The 18,940-nt window shown below is 43.9% G+C and overlaps 1 protein-coding gene across 2 annotated transcripts in view; it reads left to right on the top strand.

Annotated features, from left to right (window-relative positions):
• The window catches only part of YPEL2 (yippee like 2), a 68,058-nt gene that overhangs the window by 16,138 nt on the left and 32,980 nt on the right, over nt 1-18,940 (top strand). For both annotated transcript variants that reach the window (XM_036754992.1, XM_036754993.1), the window contains exon 2: nt 2,209-2,530. In XM_036754992.1, the coding sequence (XP_036610887.1) occupies nt 2,414-2,530 (117 nt within the window). In that variant the 5' untranslated portion in view covers nt 2,209-2,413. The remainder of the gene's footprint in view (nt 1-2,208; nt 2,531-18,940) is intronic.

Here is an 18,940-nt window from a genome sequence, read left to right as displayed (position 1 = left end):
ATGTTAAAAGAAGATGAGACTTGTGTTTGAATCCCACCCCTACACCAACTAGCTGTGTGACCCTGGGAAAGTCATTTTACATCTCTGATCCTCAGTTTCCTTATGTAAAGTGGAGTTTAAAATATTTACATTACGGAGTTGTTTGAAGGTACAGCTGAGATAATGTGTGTAAAATACTATGAAAGTCTTTATGTGTGCTATTATTATTATAATCTGGGTATATGTGGGGACTATTGGTGACTGTTTACCTCTAGGGCTCTGGGGTAGGAAAAGTGGGCAGAATTGGAAGGACTCTTTTAGAAGATTCACCACAAAAGTGGTGGGCCTGGTAAAAAGGGGACAGTGTTTTGTATGCTCTCTGAAAAGCCAGATGGATCCCAGATATAATCCAGTAAGAGAAGACTTGATTTTGTTTGTCTTCCTCCCCCATCTCTCTAAATAATTTTATCTTCAAAGCATGATGCAAGTGTTAATTAACACTCACAGCTCTCCTGGGAGGTAGGCGAGTGGGAGCACCCCCAGTGAAATAAGCCCAGGAAATAAACAGGCTCCAGAATATCTGAGTGGGCCTGAGGGTGGGTTTAGAACCAGTGGATCTCCCTCTCCCCCTCTTTGAGGCCTCCACTTAGCCGCCAGTCATCACCACCCAGTGTCATAAGCTACCCTGTGAAGAGCATCACATTGTCTTGGTGTAGTCAGCTTCCATTGGAAGGTTTGACCTCTCTATTATGTCCACAGTGACCAGGGAGGGCAGAGGAGAAATTCTGCTTCAGAAACTGCCCCAAACAGGAGGGGTCTGAGTATGGTAGAAATGTTTATTAAGCTTTTTCTCTGTGTAGGGCCTGGCGCTGCCTCATGGGAAATGCTTTCCTTCTGAATTAACTTCCACTTACAGGAGTCAGGAAGACTAATCCTTCTGAGTTCAAATCTGGCCCCAGACACTGACTAGCTGTGTGACCCCAGTTGTCTCAGTTTCTTTATCTGTAAAATGAGCTGGAGAAGGAAATGGCAAACTATCCCAGTATCTTTTCTTAAAAGAAAACAAAACCCAAAGACTGAACAATAATATTGTATAAATCTTTTAGGTACATAGTCAAATGTTGTAGAATGTGAGAATGTAGAATGAGAATGCCTTCAGGGCAGGGACTATGTTTTTGCCCTTCTTTGTATCTCTAGGGCTTAGCATAGTACCTGACATGCTAAATAAATAGATGCTTAATACATGCTTGTTGCCTGACTGACTTCCTTGAAAGAAGTTGGCCAGCCAGTCTCCTGCTCATGTTTAAGGCCATCTACTCTGCCCAATTCAATTTAATAAAGATCTATTAAAATAATAAAGTCTAATCAAAACTTGCCGTGGTCAGTGTGTATTGTACTGTGAGCTGGGCCGATATGAAAATAAAAAAATGATATGGTCCTTGTCCTCAAGAAACATGCATAGTTCAGCAATTCCCAGGCCCAATTTTAGGAGCAAAGGCTGATTTGGGGTTCACTACCTCTGATAGTCACTTTGGGGCTTTTAGAGGATTCTGGAGGTGTCACTTGGGATGAGATTCTTCTGGCAAGTGTTGGGAATCAGTGGTTCTAAGCCTTGGGCTAGGGCAACGGCAAGGGAGGGGATTCCCTTGAAGACTTTTCTCCCATGGGCTCTGGCCCAGCACATTTTGGAGTCTGACCTTTCTCAGCCCAAAGGGTGCAAATTTGACTGGGATCCAGCTTGCTGGATTAAAAAAATTTTTTTTCAGTTAAGAAAAATCTGTTCTTCCCCTTTCCACCTCTCTTTCATAATAAACATGCATAGTAAAGAAGAACAAAGTCCTGCACTGGCCAGGTCCAAAAATGTCTCGTTCTGTACCCTGAACCTATCCATCACCTCTCTGTCAGGTTGTAGATAGCATCCAGCTTGCTGGATTTTAACGGACACTGGGTAGCTGTCAAATACACTTGCAACTTGGGGGATGTATATAGGAGGAGTGTCTGTCACCAAAAAAAGTGGTGGTATTGAATCCTACAATGTTTCACTCTTCTATTGAATTTTCTTTTGGGGATATGATAAAGAACATTCAAGAGACAAGACCTTTTGGTCCTAGAGGGGGACTTCGGGTTCTCCTAGCTTATTTTATAGGCAGCATCTCTGACAGTTTTGGGGCTATGAGTCAGAAGCTTTGGTCCCATGGCTAATTATTTTTCCTTCTCTTGGCACTGCAGGCTGCTGACAACGTGCCACAGACCCCTGTGTGAAAGTGAGTCCTTCCTCCCAAGCCATTGCCAGTGTGTGGAGCCTGCCCCACACCTGCCACCTGCCAAAACCACGGCATTTACCTGCGTCTTTCGGTGTTTCCCCTGCGACCCATCCTGCGGGAGCACCTCCTGGGCCACCCCTGAGTTTGGGCAGCATTCAGCGGCAGCTCCAATGGTGAAGATGACGAGGTCCAAGACTTTTCAGGCATATCTGCCTTCTTGCCACCGGACCTATAGCTGTATCCACTGCAGGGCTCACCTGGCCAACCACGATGAACTCATTTCCAAGGTAGGTGTCCTGCCTTGGGCTGCCCCCTACTTTGTATGTACCCCTTAGTGGGAGCATCTTGCCTCATTCGTAAGCTCTTCCAGGATGGCTGATGCACTGTTTCATGAGGGGACCAATCTCTCACTGGTGAGGCCGACTTCCCTTCTCACCCCAGTCACCCCCATTTTGATGCTTATAGTCAGCCAAGAAGATGCTTGGGGGATGGAGGGGACTTGGTGTAATTTAGTTAAGTCTGAGGAAATTGGACATCAACCAGCCTACATATTAACTGGGGTTATATTCCAGTAAAAAAAAAGGGGGGGGAGGGTTACTGGGGGTAATGTGATGGGGTTGTCCTGTGCCCACAGGCCTGGACATATTATTGCAGTCTTTCTAGGGCTGGTTTGGAATGGCAGATAAGGTCAAGGATAATCATTTACCTTTAAGGTTAGCCTAGCTGTCTTTAACCTATTTTGTGTCACACACTTCTTCGGCAGTGTGGTAAAGCCTTGGACCCCTTCAGTGAATTAAAATATGCAAAAATGCTCAGGATTACAAAGGAAACCAATTCTATTGAAGCATGAATGTGTGTGTGTGTGTTGTGTGTTGTATGTAACAGATTCATAGGGCCCTTCCCCCAAGTTAAGCACCTTCCCTAAGTCAGATGATCTTTGTGGCCATTCTGTAGGGAGAGCCAAAAGGAAATTAGTTGAAGAGCTGAAGTGAGGGCACATGGGACCTTAAGATCATAGGAACATGGATCCGGAGCCAGAAGAGATTCACTTTAGTCCAAACTCCTCATTTTATAGATGAAGAACCTAGGTCTCAGGGGAATAAATGACTCACCCCAAGATGTCCCACAGATGTTAAGAGTCTGAGGCAGGATCTGAGCTCAGATCCTCTGACTCTGGACTGGGGCATTTGGCCTAAGTATCCAGGCCACTTGCATCTGTCCATCCAGGACAAAAATGTTGCTGATTTTGGTCATATACAAAAGCATAGCATCCCGCTTTCCTTCCCAGCCAGCAATGCTGCCCGCCCCCCCCCCCCCAGGGCAGAGAACCACCCTCTCCTTTGCCTCCCCACTCCTCAACTCCTACCTTTCCTTGCTTAGACCTGATGATGAAGGTGGTGCCAGAGGCACTGCTTTAGGCAGACCTCTGCCCATTAGGGGCTAGCCAGGCTAGAAGATAGTTTCCTGGATTTGGAATAAGAATTACAAGGGTCATCATGGAAAGCAGAATAGTTTCCTTCTAAAAGTATCTCATGCTAGTCGAGGAGAAAAACCTCATCTTAGCCCCTGTTACATTGGCAGATAGTATTGCTGTGAAAATCTACCCAATCACATGGTTTTCCTGGTGTGTCAATGGGGAATCCCCTGGATTCATCTGGAACCACCATGAGGCAGAGGATGGGGAAGGGAACTGTGGAGGAACTATGTGTGCTCAGTCTTGAGCCACAGGCCTGAGGAGTCATAGCACAGATGGAGTTACAGTTTGCCTTGACCAGGAGCCATCTGGGCTAAGCTGCTGGGGCAAGGGGACCTTGAGTTTCAAGTGCGGCCCGAAGTCTGCACTTGACCCATTGCAGAACACTGCAGGATAAAGACACAATTATCAGCTTACTAAGCTGAGCTGGGCTGGGGGAGCCGGTTAATTCTGGGAGAGCAGGGCAGAGCTTCTCAACTGACTAAGCTAGACTGCTAGAGTACAGTCAGTGAAAAAGGCTACTGGAGCAGGGGAAATGATGGGATATCGAATAGGGGCTGTTAAACTATAGATAGAATTCAGCAAGTTTGTGAACTTGGGTGGGAAAAAATGACATCTTTATTTTAACTGACCTCTAACTGAAATTTAGCATTTCCCTCAATTGTGGATTTTTAAAGAAACATTCTTCTGAGAATGACTGCCAAAGGAGGTGGGGTCTGTGATCCCCAAAAGGTCAAGGACGCCTGGGAAAGTGGAATCTCAGAAGAGCAGAACCAGACGAAGTAGACGGAGCCTCCTCTACCTTCTGGGCCTGAGCCAAGGGTTTCGAGTTACCAGTGAGCTTGAGATCTAAGCTTCAAGGCAGTAGCTAGCTCCTCTGCCTGGAGAGGCTCCCATCTAGCCCTGGAGGTTTAGCTTTTGGTACTGCCATGGAAGTAAAAGCTGACCCTGATGGATTTCTGTAGCCCTTAGCCAGCCCGGTTCACCTCAGATTTCAGTGACAAAGAGTATCTGGGGCCTCTTGTAGCACCTAAATAGGATTTTCATCTAAATAGGCGGGAGGCAAGAGTTTGCTGGTAACTCTTGTGTTCTTTTGGTCTGGTTTCTTTAGTCTGCTTCCTTTCCATTTCTTCTACTTGTTCTCCCTAATGCCCCTTCATTTGTTTAGATGACCTTTAGTCCCAGGTCATTTCAACCTGCATTTATTAAGGGCCTGCTGTGTGGGAAGTACATCAGTGGACAGCTGTAGAGTCCCTTCCCTTAGGATGACTAGTTTGTTGGAGCCTCCTCCTCTGACAGCTTGACTTGTCTTGACTCCTCTTTGGATTTTCTTGCAATCCCTTGGCCCTTAAAACCTTAAAACTGAGAAGGTCACAGTGACTATGACTTTGGAGTAAAACCTTTAGGTTGCAAGATTTCTATTTTTTCACAGATGCCCTTGTCCTTTAGTTGTCTCAATTCCAATCTCTTAATTTTAGCCCACACTATTCAAGTTTCTCAGGATCTTGCTTTTTTTCATTTTCCCCTATACCTTAGGATAAGTCAGGGTGGTGGTGGTGGAAAAGAAAAACATTTCGTTTTTCTGATAATGCATTAGAATGGGGGATGGTTGTGGGAATGACTCCTTCCCCCTAGGAATCCCAGTACTATAGAGAAGGGGGCTATCAGTCATGTTACTGGTCATGTGATTATCAGCCACATAAGATCTGGTTGGTCAAAGTTGACTTTTTTGAAGATACCTCCCCCCCTCAGAGTAGTCTATTCATGCCCTAGACAAAGTGAAAGGGGTGTGTGTGGGGGGGGGGGGCGGTGTTGCTCTGTTATCTCACTCATGTCAGTCTGAGCAGGAAGCAGTGGGGAGCTTGCACTGTAGTTCTGGTCAAGCTTGGGTTGAAAGAGCATTTCGTGTTAAATGAACCATAACAAAGGGGCAAAGTGTCTCCATGTTTTTCCCCCAGTTCCCAGTTTTTTGGGCTTACAATAACAATAACATAATGTATTTTATATAAATCATTTCATTTGATGTTCATAATCACTCTGAGGGTAGGCATTGTTATCCCCATTTTATAGATAAAGAGATAAGGCTGAGATAGGAAGAATAACTTGCCTATAGTAAGCTGTGTGTGTGTGTGTGTGTGTGTAGGGGGTGGGGGATATTCAAAGGTAGGTCTCCTGAGGATGGGCCCATTTCTTTTTCCGTTATATTGTAGTGCCTCTCCAACGTGTGGTATAAGACACTTTCCTTGAATACCCTTGAAATGTACCCTAGGTCATGTGCTATAGATGGGGCCTCCAGTAAAGTCCTCCCATGCCTCTTCCTAAAGTCCTACTCCAGTGCCTACTCCACATAACATGTAAGTGAACATGAGTTTTCCAAAGCTGAGTCAACGGAATACAAACTCACTTACCAGGTCCCATTGAGTTGGAAAGCCTTTGGGTATAGGCCTAGTGGGAGACTATGGCATTTGTGCAAGGACCACTCTTGAAGGGAAGCTCAGGTTGGTTATAGGCTGAAGTTTCTTTTAACCACAGTAACTTTTAAAGACCAAGAAAGGTTGCAATCTGTGTTGGTGGAAGGAGTATCCGCCCAACAAAATTATAAATCTTTGATTTAGTAATAACTGTAAACCAAACCTTAAACCTTTGTAAACCTAAAGGTTTACAAAATCCATCCTTCTGAGGTAGGTGTTATCATACCTAACTCCCATTTTGCAAACAAGAAAAATCTGAGGCTCAGAAAGGTTAAGCGATTTGGTCAGTCACCTAGGTAACAAGTTTTTTAAAAAACATTATTTTTTTTAACATTCTTTTTAAACTGAGTTCTAAAATCTCTCCTTCCTGTACCCACTGAGAAGGCAAGCAATATGATTCCAATTATACATGTGAAATCATGTAAAATGTTATTTCCATAGCTAATAAGCTTTTAAGACAGGGTTTGAATTCAGGTATTCTTGATCTAAAGTCTATTGTTCTGAAGTACAGATGGGAAAATTGAGGTTCAGGATCCTGGGCTTGTCTGTGGGTCATATAATGAGTATCAGAACCAGGATTTGAATGTAGGTCCAGTACCATAAGCTCTTTAACACTGAATGGGAATCTGCTTTTCCTAGATGAACAAGAAAGCACAGCACTAGGCCAGGCACCTAGTCTTTAGCTCTAGGACAGGCCAGAAGCCTTGGAGGGGTGGGTGGGTGGGAATATGTAAGGCTTTTAATCCATTACCCATTCCCCTTCCACCCATTGGTTGTAAGAATTTCTGCCAGAGTCCCCAAATTTTGGGGGTTATGTGTTGGGATGACATGAACTGGGAAAGATTATGTATTGCTTCCCCTCCTCCACCTTCTATCCCACCCCCACCATCATGGAGGAGGACATTTAGGGAGAGAGAAACCTTCAAATGACCTTTCCAGGTGGGTCCAGAAGTATTTCTATCTTCTTTCCAGTCTTTTCCCCTTCCTTAGGTGGAGAAGGCTGCTAAAGGAAGTTATTTTAGGCTTATGAGAAAACTAAATCTTAATTTAAAAAAAAATCTTGGATATAGTATCTGGCAGTGACCTTGAGACTTGGGGATGAGAAACCTGAATGCTGAATGAATGAGCCTGGGTGGAGTATGTGGATCACCTTACCCTAATGCTGTTCCAGCCCCTTGTACTCTTGGAATCAAGACTGCTGGCTTCAGGTCCTCCTTCCTCTCCCTTTTCCCTGCAGAGAGAGGTCTATTCACAAGACAGGCCAAATTTAGCACAAGCTTCAGTTTCCTTGCTCTTCCAGTGCTAGGATGGATGGGTGGACAGATGGGGGGGGGCATTTTAGAAAAATGAGTAGAACTGGCTGTTGTTAAAAGAGTGAGGAAACTGGCTGGCATTGTACAAAGATTCCTTTATTTTGTTCCTTGAGCAGCCCCAGCAAAAAATAATCCATAGGTTCTTTTGGAGGTTTACTTAATGGAAAGAATGGTTTCTTCCCAGCCGCCTTCTTGGGAAACAGATGGTCTTTATTTTCATTGTTTTTTCCCCTTTTCCTCTCTTCCATTTAAGAAGGCCCCACTGGAGAATATGCCTCTACTTTCCCACTCTTGACTTCATCTCCTTGGTTTTGAAGTATGTCCTGGGGGACATGGGAGCTGAAGCTGATAGATTGAAGCTGGGGTAGTTAAGTGATACTTTGTACTCTTAATAGAGCCTTTATCTGCAGATTGGAAATTGTTACACTAACTTTTTATTATTATTTTGGCCAATCTCCATTATGGAGATGAGGAGAACTAAAATGTTGAGTTCAAGGTCCTCCAGAGAATTAGATTCCCAGGAGAGAGAAAGTAAGATTTCTGGCTCTTTTTATTGCATTGTAACTTTGATCCTAGACTTCAGTGCACTTGCAATAGTGTTCCTCTACCTCTCCTTCAGTTGAATTTCTTGCCATCCAAGTCAGGTGGTTCTCTTTTCCCCACAAGCTAAGCATAGCTAGATCTTATATTAGCTGTATAATTTCCCCCTAGAACCAGAGCTCCAGAAGAGAAGATGAGCCTGGAAGGGAAGGGGATAAGAGAGAGGGAGAGCTGGGAAAGCCTGGTATGGCTCCAGGACTGTAAGCCTGCTTTCGTCCTGGAGGACAGGGAAGGAAGCCCACTGAATTGATGACTGAAATATTGAAGGAATGTGCTGAGTCATCCTCCAGCCTCTTATCCAGGGGGTGTCATGGCCCAGATGTTGCCCTGTGCATAGGGAGGTGGCATTTTGAGTTGGCACAAGGAATGGCTCACATTGTTATATTTCTTTAGTGGAGAGTGCTACTGTAAAAATGTGCTTTTAGAGTTATAGAACAGTAAAAGCTCTTTTGGGCAGCTAGGTGGTCCAGTGGATAGATTGCCAGGCCTGGAGTCAGGAAGATCTGAGTTCAAATCCAGCCATACTTACTGGCTGTGTGACCCTGGGCAAGTCACTTAACCCTATTTGTCTCAGTTTCCTTATCTGTAAAATGAGCTGGAGAAGGAAATGGCAAACCACTCCAGTGTCTTTATTAAGAAATCCCCAAATGGGGTCATTAAGAGTTGGACAGGGATAAAATGACTGAACAACAAAAAAGCTGCCATAAAGCCTCCACAGGCTCATTGCTCAGCAGACCTGGAATATTCAGTTTGGAAGACTTGAGGTTTTTGAAGGGCTTTCAACCAAGGGGATTATATTTCCCTTCTACCATCCACACTGCTTTCCATGAAAAACATTGTGTAGCACCTGAAAGGTATTGCTGGCCGCTCAGGGATGTGTTAGAGTGACCCATTTAAAAATTCAGTGTTCATAAATTTATTCATTCATTCAACAAATACAGTGTGCAGGTCGCTGAAGACACTGGGAGAGACAGAAAGCTGATATAAAGACATAGGCTTTGCCTTCATGGAGTCAAGGAGGTAAACTACAAACACAGGTGACCATAATGCTCAGAATTATGAGAAAGCATTGGAGAAATATAAGATCGTGTTATTTGAGGTCTGACATTATAGCTAAGCACCCATTTTAGGGATAAGCTCTGTGGATGACCTGTTGGCATTAAAGAAGCCTAGGCATTTGAATGGTGAAGAGTATTCTAGGTACAAGGAGAAGAAAAACCATCAGCCAGCAGTGATAAGAAGTAGTGCTGAGGCAGGAGAGCAAAGGGCATATGGAAGAATGAGAGCAGTCCAATCCACCTAGAAAATAAAAGGGGGAGGGAGGAGTGATATAAGATAAGGTTGGAAAGTATAGGTTGGTACTAGCTTATGAAGGACCTTGAATTTAGGGCAAAAGAATTTGCACTTTGCTGGATAGGCAATAGGGAGCCACAGAAGATCATTGAACAGAGGAGTGACATGACTAGATCAAGCAAGATTGTTCTGGGAGTAATATGAAAGGCTGCAGCCGGGGGCATGGGGGTGGGGAGTTGGGGAGGAAGAGTAAGACTATTAGAAGGCTATTGCAACAGTCTAGGCAAATAGCAATGAGGGGTCTATATTACAGTGGTGTGTCAGAGGGAATTATTGAGAAGAGGGGAGGGGGAGGTTATAAAGAGTTAGGACCTCAGAGGGAGGTGAGGGATAGAGAAGAGACAAAGTTGACCCTGGGATTATTATGAACAATAGAAAAGGTGAATGGTAGGGTATTAGACAAGTAGTGAGTAAGGAAGAACAGATCAGGTGAAAAAAGATGATCCTCTGTATTCAGGACAAATTAGAATGAGGTGCTGATGGGTCATCCAGATAGAACTGTCCAACCAGCAGCTGAATTTGGAAATCTGGAATACTGAAGAAAGGCCAGGGTTGGTGACATAAAATGTGGGCGTCATCTTAATAAAGGACCATTCGTGCTTTGAGGAAGGGCTAAACCTGCTTTCTAGTTGGATTTGGAGATTGAGTTTTTTTCTTCTAGTGGATTGACCATCCATTAACGTGTAGATGAAAACGGGGTTTCTCGACAGCGGAGAATGTTTCATCATGGAACTGGGGGAAGGGTCGAGTCACTACCTGAATAGTATACTTATGTTCTGCATACCTAAATCACACCTGTCCTTGTTCCTAAAAGGAGATAACAACCATATTCTCGGTCTAGACTGGGGCTTCTTAAACTTTCTCCACTTGCCACCCCTTCAGCACTTCTGTAGGGTCGCGACCCACAGTTTAAGAAGTGCTGGTCTATACTTCATTTAGTTTTGTTGCTTAGACTTGTGTGACCTTGGGCAGGTCATTGAACTTCCTGGGACTTCTCAAGCTCTTCATTTGGATTTCGTTTGGATGTTAGATGGCCTGATGGGACGAGAAGCTTCCCTTCCAGCTTGAAATCTTTGATCCTCTCATCTTCTGTAGCAGACCTTCCAAAGCTCCATATTCTTTGTCTTCTAGAATTGCCCTGAAGGGGAACTTAACTGGGCAGAAAAGAAAGGTTAGGAAGCCAAGGACCATAGAACCACAGAGAAGGTCAGCTGCACTGGGACCTCAGAGCCGATCTAGGCCAACCACCTGATTTTACAGAGGAAGCTGAAGCTCAGGAGGTGAAGTGACTTGTTCAGAGTCATACAGGTGCTAAGCAACAGAATCACGCTTCAAACTTAGGTTCTCTAACTTCAAGTACAATTCCCCTTCTACTTCCCCGAGCCTCCTCTCAAGTTGTTAGCGCTGCTTTCTTCAAAGCACTCTTATGTGTTATCTGCATTTGCTCCTCACAGCAACCCAAGAAGGAGCTGGTATTGTGATATCCATTTGGTAGTTGAGGTAACTGAGGCTGAGAAATGTTAAGTGACTTGTCCAAGGTCACTCAGCTGGTAAATAGTATGTAGCCTGGTTTGAACATAGGTCTTCCCTGGCTTCGAACCTGTAGCCTCTCCACTGCCACTTAGCTGGCATTCTCCAGACGGTTGTTTCTTCCTTTGGGTGGAAGAGGAACCACGTGGATTATGTACAACACTATGTATGTGCCCTAGACTTCCTTTCTCTCCTTGTGTTTCCCTACAGGTCAGAAATTTAGCCAGTCCGTGGTGAGAAGGGCCATAAAGGAAGCCTCCCAGGAATATGGCTCTGACAGCCCATGGATTCCAAGGCTCCTGAGTGGATGTGAATGATGGCGGGGGAGGGTGGTACTGGCTACCATTTAATCTCATCTGTTTCTGGTCTCATCTTTTGGACACATAGCCCCTCAGTAAATATTAGTTGTCATCTAATTGTGGAAACAGTACTAGGCACTACTTAGTCTGAAGTAATTTCTCCCTATCTAGTTTCCCCTGTTCCTTGAGGGCAGGAACTGTTTCGTTTGTCTTTGTCTCCCCAGTGCTTGGCTTATGTGGCACCTAAGAAATGATTTGATTGACATGAATTCAAGGCAAATCATTATTCAAAGGGGGTTTGAAAGTCACTTTCTCTCTTTTTTCCTTTTGGATGGGAGGCAAGATCTGTCCCATGGTGGCTCTCGCTTCATGTGGAAATTAATGATCTAGGCAGAAGGAAAATCACTCCCCTATTTATTATCTAGGGAGCTGCCAGGGACGAAGCCTGGTGAATCATCTTGGTGTTTTTCTACAGACTGCAGACCACTAGAGCATGAGGCTGCTCAAATGTGATCCTCTCTCTAGTTGCTTTGAATACTAAAAAGAAATGTTGACTTGGTCTCTGAGATGTGCCCTAAAAATGAACTCTAGGGTTTGCAAATGCCTGTAGTCAGGAGACTTCTTCACGGGGTTGGGGAGGGCATTAGGGTCTCAGGATGAGAGCAGGTTTTGAGACGTACATTTGTCTCTCACGTAGTTGCCCATTGCCTGCAATGATGATTATGAGAATTGAGAAAGTGGACCTTCCTGGTGCCATTAATTGGTATCACATATGTTTGCAGCCATGGCAAAAATAAATACCCCATGAGATATTTTCCATCATGGCTAGCCCAGAGGATTCTCCCTGAACAAGAACAGGAAGAAGTTCCAGAAAGGACATCTGCTCAGAGGAGCTAAACTCACTCTGGTTTTGAAATGGCTAAACTTGTCAGGAAGGGAGCATCTCTAGAATAAGAATAATCCATATTGAGCTACAGGGCTGAGCCAGGAGGAAAAGGAATTTGAGGTCTCTGCTTATATAGTTGGTATTACAGAGCCCTTCCACCAATAGGGATAGCCTTTAGCTAAGTGTCTCCCTATAGGCAAATGGGGTCACATCTTTTCCTTCATTTGATTTTGCTCATGGTGCTCCTGTAATTGAAATATCCTCCCTTCCCCTCCTTTTCTGCGTTTCAAAATCCTGCTCACAGATCTAACATTGGATGGGAACTCCTTAAAGACTCAGCTCAAATCCTTCCTCCAGCCTTCCCTCATTCGATCGTTTTTTCAGTAGTGTATGACTCTCTGTGACCCCATTTGGGGTTTTCTTGGCAACGATGCTGGAGTGGTTTGCCATTTCCTTCTCCAGCTCATTTTGTAGATGAGGAAACAGGCAAACAGGGTTAAGTGACTTGCCCAGGGTCACACAGCTAGGAAGTGTCTGAGGACAGATTTGAACTCAGGAAGATGAGTTTTCCTAACTCCAGGCATATCACTCTATCCACTGCATCATCCCTCCTTTCTACAGGGTGTTCCTAAAGTCTGGACACATAGGCTAAAATGCATGTTTTCGAGAAATGAAATGAATGAAATTTTCAACAACATTTAATTGGAATATTAACAAATAACATCTTCAATATGATTTCCATCATTTGTGATGTAAAGGTTGATGCACTCTGCAAGATTCACATGAACTTGATATAATAACTCCACATTGCCTATGTGTCCAGACTTCAGGGACACCCTGTAGAGGCAGCCTAGTATGGTGGGTAGAGCACTGGGCTTTAAACCAGGAAGATGTGCTTTTAATCACACCTCAGACATTTGCTATCTGTGTGGCCCAGAACAAGTCCCTTAATCTGTCTATGCTTTAGTTTTTTCAGATGTGAAATGAAGGGTACAGGATGGCTTCTAAGGTCCCTTCTAGCACTAAGTCTGTGACCTTTCTCATCTGAAATCCTACAGCATTTGTCTATATTGTTCATTTGGCACTGAATCATATGCTACTTTATGATGCCTTTTGTACTATTCATGTCTCATTTTGCTTAATTTTTCCTGCGTTTATGCCTTTCCCCCCCTCCAATTAGATTGTAAACTCTTGAAGGTCAAGGACCTTGTCCTTATATATAATAACAAAAGTAAATAGTATTTATATAGCACTTTTAAGGTTTGCAGGACACTGTGCATCTTCTGTCTCATCTGATGTTTTAAACCCCTACAGTAATCAGCATAGTGCCCTTTCACTCATAAATGCTAGCCTGATTCAGGTTCTGTTTTCAGGAGTAAAAAATATTTAAGGGCTTTCAGTATGAGACTATAGAGTGCCAGAGCAGCCAAAAAAGTTGCTTGGATCTTGGACTGCACCATTTTGCTCTGCCCTGGACAGACACCTGGTATATCATATTTACTTCTGGGCACTGCATTTTTAGGAGGGATATTGACAAGCCTGAGAGCAGAATTATGGGGGTCCTCTACATTTTTTTTATTACACATACTCCATTAACAGAAAGTTTTGAGCTTGTACCCCTGATATGTATCTATTGATACTATATAATTACATTATGAAATTTACCAAAATAGGAATTTAAGAAAGATAAGGTAATTGATACTAGATTTAATAGGGAGCCACTGGAGTTTATTGAGTAGGGGAGTTAACGTGATCAGATGGGCACTTGGGCAGCTGTGTGGAGGATGGTTTGGAGAAGGGGAAAGACCTGAGGTAGGGAAACTTAGGAAACTGTTGCATTAGTCCAGGTAAGAGGATTAGGGTGGTGGCTGTGTGAGTGGAGAGGAAGGGACAGCCCAGCTAAAGAACTGACAAGATTTGGCAACTTGAACCTGGGAGATTGGGGCAGTGGTACCCTACACAGTAATAGGGAAATTGAGAAGAGAGATGGGTTTTGGGGGCAAAGGCAGAGAAATCAGCAATGACAATCACAGCTCTTGGTTATCCCATGAGACTTGCTCTGTCCCACCCTTCCTTCCCCCAAAGGTTGTTTTGCTTGGGAAGCAAAGGGAAGGGAGGGGGAGTCCAGGTGATCTTGGGGGGGTGGGGGTTTGGGGGAAGGTCAAGAAAAGTAGGAATTTTCCCAGTGGCACCTGAGCACTTGCTGCTATGGGTGCCAGGGAGCCAGTGGCAATGTCATAACTTCTCTGAAGTGGTGCATATTAGATGTGGAAGAAGGGAAGTTTGGGAACTTAATACAGAGGAGAGAGGAGTCAGAGTGGGGATGGGGGTGGGAAAGAGTGTGATTGTCTTGGAGGTGAGCCCCAACCATAGCTATGGTAGGGAGAGTAGGATGCAAACTGTTTTCCTCCCCTGTGATTGGTTGGTCACTCACATGCTTAGGGTCAGGCTTCAGCCTCCTCTTCCGGGACTACTACTGTAGATCCTGTCATTATCAGGACCAGTTGAAAAAACCAGGAATGTTTAGTCTGGAGACAAGAAAACATGTGAGTATGCTCAATGGGGTGTGTGTGTGTGTGTGTGTGTGTGTGTGTGATGGTGGTCATGGTAACACAGCAATGTAGGATAGAGATTAGATTTGTTCCACCTGTCCTCAGAGGATAGACCCTGTAGTTAGGCATGTTTTGGTTTGATGCTTCCAAGGTATTCAGAAGCAAGATTGGTTGCCTCAAGAGGTGGTAGGTCTTAAAGCAAAGGCTGGATGATTACTTTTTTGGCAGTTGTAGAGGGAATTCCTATGTAGGCATGGATTGGTTTAAAGAATGGCGGAATGTAAGCTTCCTGAGGGCTGGGACTGTTCCATTTCTGACTTGGCAAACCCAGCGCAAGTGCCTAGTATATACTAGGCACTTAATAAATAAATGTTTTTTGATTTGACTTGATGACCATTGATCTCTTCAGACCTTTGTACTCTGAAATTCTGCGATTCTGTGCTGTGAGATTCTGGCTTGCATCCTGGCCTGTGTTGCTTCAGGGGGATGAGGAGATTTAGTAGGATTAAGCCTCCGCCAGAAAGCCTGCTTGCTGCCCATGAGAAAGGAAGGATTTAATTTGAGGATTGGCTAAATAAAACCAAACTTTGACAACAGGTATACATTCTGTGCGTGGGCAACAGTAACAGAATGATTTTTATGGGGACATTTCCCTGCTTTCCCTCTTAAGTTTCTTCACTGGTTACCCTTTTGTTATGGAATTTCCTGCGATAATTTTAATAAAAATCCATGTATTTCTATAACACGTTTAAGGTTTGCAATGCCCTTTCTTCACAACAACCTGATGAAGGAGATGCTCTGGGTTAACATTCCCGTTTCATAGAGGAGATTACTGAGGATCCAAAGGGTCATATAACTTGCCTCTCATCACATGGCTAGTAAGAGCATGAAGTGTGGTATTCTAATCCAGGGCTAAGACCAGGGCTGCCATTTTTGGTAATGCCTGAATCTCCTGTCCTCTTCATGAAGCCCTTCAATGCCTAGGGGATCCTCTGTGTTCTGGAAGTAATTAAATAATAGCTGTGGGAACCTCTTCATTCAGCCATCTCTCCTCTGGGGTTTTACTAGGTCTAAAGGAATACTGACATCAAAATGAAAAAAATCTGCCACAGCTGTCCCATCCTTGCCCCACCTTGGCGGCTTCCCTCCCAGTAATTTTGGTCACTGTGGTTTTGGTCTCCTTAACGGCAAGCTGCAAAAATGTGGAACTAGGCTAATAAAGGTGGTCTAGGCAGGCCAAAGTGAGTCCCTGAGCCCTCTATGTAAATTGTAGTATCAATAGGGAGAGTCTCACTCTCCATCTCTGGGATGAGGAAGTTTCTCTTTCTTGGAAAGGCGTCATTTTGGTAATCCAAAAGACTTCATTCTCTCTGCTTTCTATACCCAAGATCTTTCCCCCATCCTGATTCCTTCAGCCACTGAGGAGCAGTGACAGGTCTAGGGAGAGGAACTATAAGCCACTTCTTTCTAGGGGTTAGAATCTTTCTTTTCATTGCTCCAGTCCTGAACTTTGTACTTCTCTTTCTAGTCACTATTCCTACTCTACTCCCCAACTTATTGATTCTGATGGCAGCTAGGGAGGCTGGACTGGGCAGTAACCAGTAGGGAAAGACAAGGAAGTGGCCTGATCATCTGGTGCTTTCAACAAATCTGTAACCGTATTTTATTTTTCACCACACCTGTGATTTTACTGGTATGGAGACCTCTGATGTAGAGAGAAACTCTGTCTACTACAGGGGTCCTTAATTTTTGTATCTATCATGAATCCCTTTGGCAGCCTGCATATATATGAAGCCTCTAGGTACTGGGATACCCTTTCCTAAATATGTAGAGCACAATTCTATGAAGCTTATAGGCCCAAGAAAGTCTCAATAATTTTTTAAATGCATAGGATTACAAAGAAAACCACTTATATTGATATTGTTATCAAAATATTGAAAAAAATTCATGTAGCCCCTAAAATCTATCCATGCTCTATATTATTGATCTATAATCTTAGACACTTACCTGGGGACATTGAGAAGGGTAAGGCAGCCCAATCGTCTTCATTTTCATCATTCCTGCTGTCATTTATGTAGTTCTTAAAGGTACTTTTACCCTTTTTTAAATGTACGTTGTCTTATTTGAGCCTTCCAGCCACCTTGAGTGTCTTCACTTGACTGAAGGAAACCGAGGCTCAAGAGAGATGAATTGATTTGCCAGTGGCTACACAGATAGTACCAAACTGGGGATCACACCTAAATCTGTCTGAATCCAAAACTAGCACACTATGCACTATACCACATTGCCTCAATTCACATATCTGCAAGTTCCCATTCAGCCATATATGTGGTCATTAGCCTTCCTCCCATAAACTGCCAACTCCTGGTTCTAGTAGCCAGGACTACCCTTCATGCTTCCAACACCCTTCCCAGTCACCTACTGACTTTCAAGTTTCCCTCTTGTGATCTGTCCTTGATGTTCACTAAAACTTTTTTTTTTTTTTTTTTTTTTTACATATACGAGTAGGGACAGTGTGATTTGCTCAAACGCCTCAGGGAGGGTCCTATTAAACCATTCATTGTAACACCAAAATTCATTAGTTGTGGGAGAGTTGTGCTCTATATATTTAGGAAGGGGCATTCCAGTACCCAGAGCTAAACATACTGGGCCAGTACCTCTCAGAGGAAGGGTCACCCATATTTGGGCAGCTAGGTGGTACACTAGATAGAGCACTGGCTCTAGAGTCAGGAAGACATGTTCTTGAGTTCAAATCTGCCCTCAGATACTTACTAGCTGTGCAACCCTGTGCAAGTTTCCTCATCTCTAAAATGAACTGGAGAAGGAAACCACTCCAGTACCTTTGCTAAGAAAATCCCAAATGGGGTCATAAGTAGTTGGGCGTGACTGAAACGACTGAACCACAACAACAGCATCCATACCTATGGCATGCCAAGGGCCACCAGCTTACTTAGCAGGGTTAAGCCATCTTCACTTCTCCAATATCAGTGCAGCAGAAATTCCTACCCCTGACTTGATCAAGGTTAGAATGTTAGGAGTTGTGGTGGGAGAGTTAAGGGGATGAAGAGGGCTGCTTTGCCATAATATTGACTTTATAACAATACACACTCAAAAGGATCATAAGAGTTTGAGCTGGAAGATGAACTAGTCCAACCCCTTCATTTTATAGATGAAGGAACTGAACCCCAGAAATGGTTACATATCACACAAATAATAATCGACAGGGATTCGAACTCAGGTCCACTGACTCTAAATCTAAGGGGCTCTTTCCTTGGCTCTCTTTCCTGTGTCATTTACATTTAATTTTTATGTTAATCATTAAAATGATTTACGTAAATCATTAAAAACCAAAGGGATACAAATCCTTCCAGCCCTTGTTTTTCTCAACTAAGTCTCCCTTACCTTCTCCCCTTCCCCATGCTGTGTCAGCATAGGCTAACCTAGCCTAGAAAAATGACTCTTGGGTTTCTTCTGAGCTAGGCTTTAATTGCTGCTTCCTGTGGTTGCTCACAGTCTTTTCCTTTGGTGTGGCTCAGAAGAAAAGTTTGTAGAGATAGGACCAGAAAGCTGCCTCCCCCAGGGACAAGGCTTATAGGGATTTGAGGTTACTTTTTTTTTTTTGGACAAATTTGGCTTGGCTTCTCTGTATGACCTGGCAAAGCCCATTGGTAACTTTTGTTCCTGGAAGGATTGAGAGAGAGGCCTAGAGGAATTCTTTCCAGCTTGGATATAAAAGTCAAGATACTTCTGTAAGTGTCCTTTCCCACGCTGCATAAACTAGACGATGGTGGAGGCAAGATCAGTCTGACTTCTTGGTGTTAAATCTCTAAATAACCACATCCCTCGGCCCTTCCTTCCTCAGAGAGACTAAGGCAAGGTATAACTGGCGGGGAGGAGTTTTGTTGTCCTGTAAAATAAACAACCGACTAGTCAGAGCTGGGTCCTGGGGCAGTAGGTGCTGAGTAAATGCTTGTGGAAAGAGAGATAAGATAAGGTCTGAGAAATCTAGGTCACTGGAGTGGAGCCAAGCCCCAGAGTAACTGTGGTCACCTTGAAATGGACTCACAGCCCTTTGCTCAACAGGGTCATGAGGCAGAAGTAGTAACTCTTTCCTAGACACCTAAACAAGTGATTCTGTGTACTGGCTGTGTATATCTTGCAGGATCAGCCTCTTGAAGACCAAAACAACTACAAGACCCTAAACCTAGGGTGGGGAACC

This window comes from Trichosurus vulpecula, chromosome 4, assembly GCF_011100635.1.
Source record: "Trichosurus vulpecula isolate mTriVul1 chromosome 4, mTriVul1.pri, whole genome shotgun sequence".
In the NCBI taxonomy this organism is placed as follows: Eukaryota; Metazoa; Chordata; class Mammalia; order Diprotodontia; family Phalangeridae; genus Trichosurus; species Trichosurus vulpecula.
The sequence above is the reverse complement of the archived record's forward strand: the minus strand, read 5'-3'. Positions and strand labels throughout refer to the sequence as shown.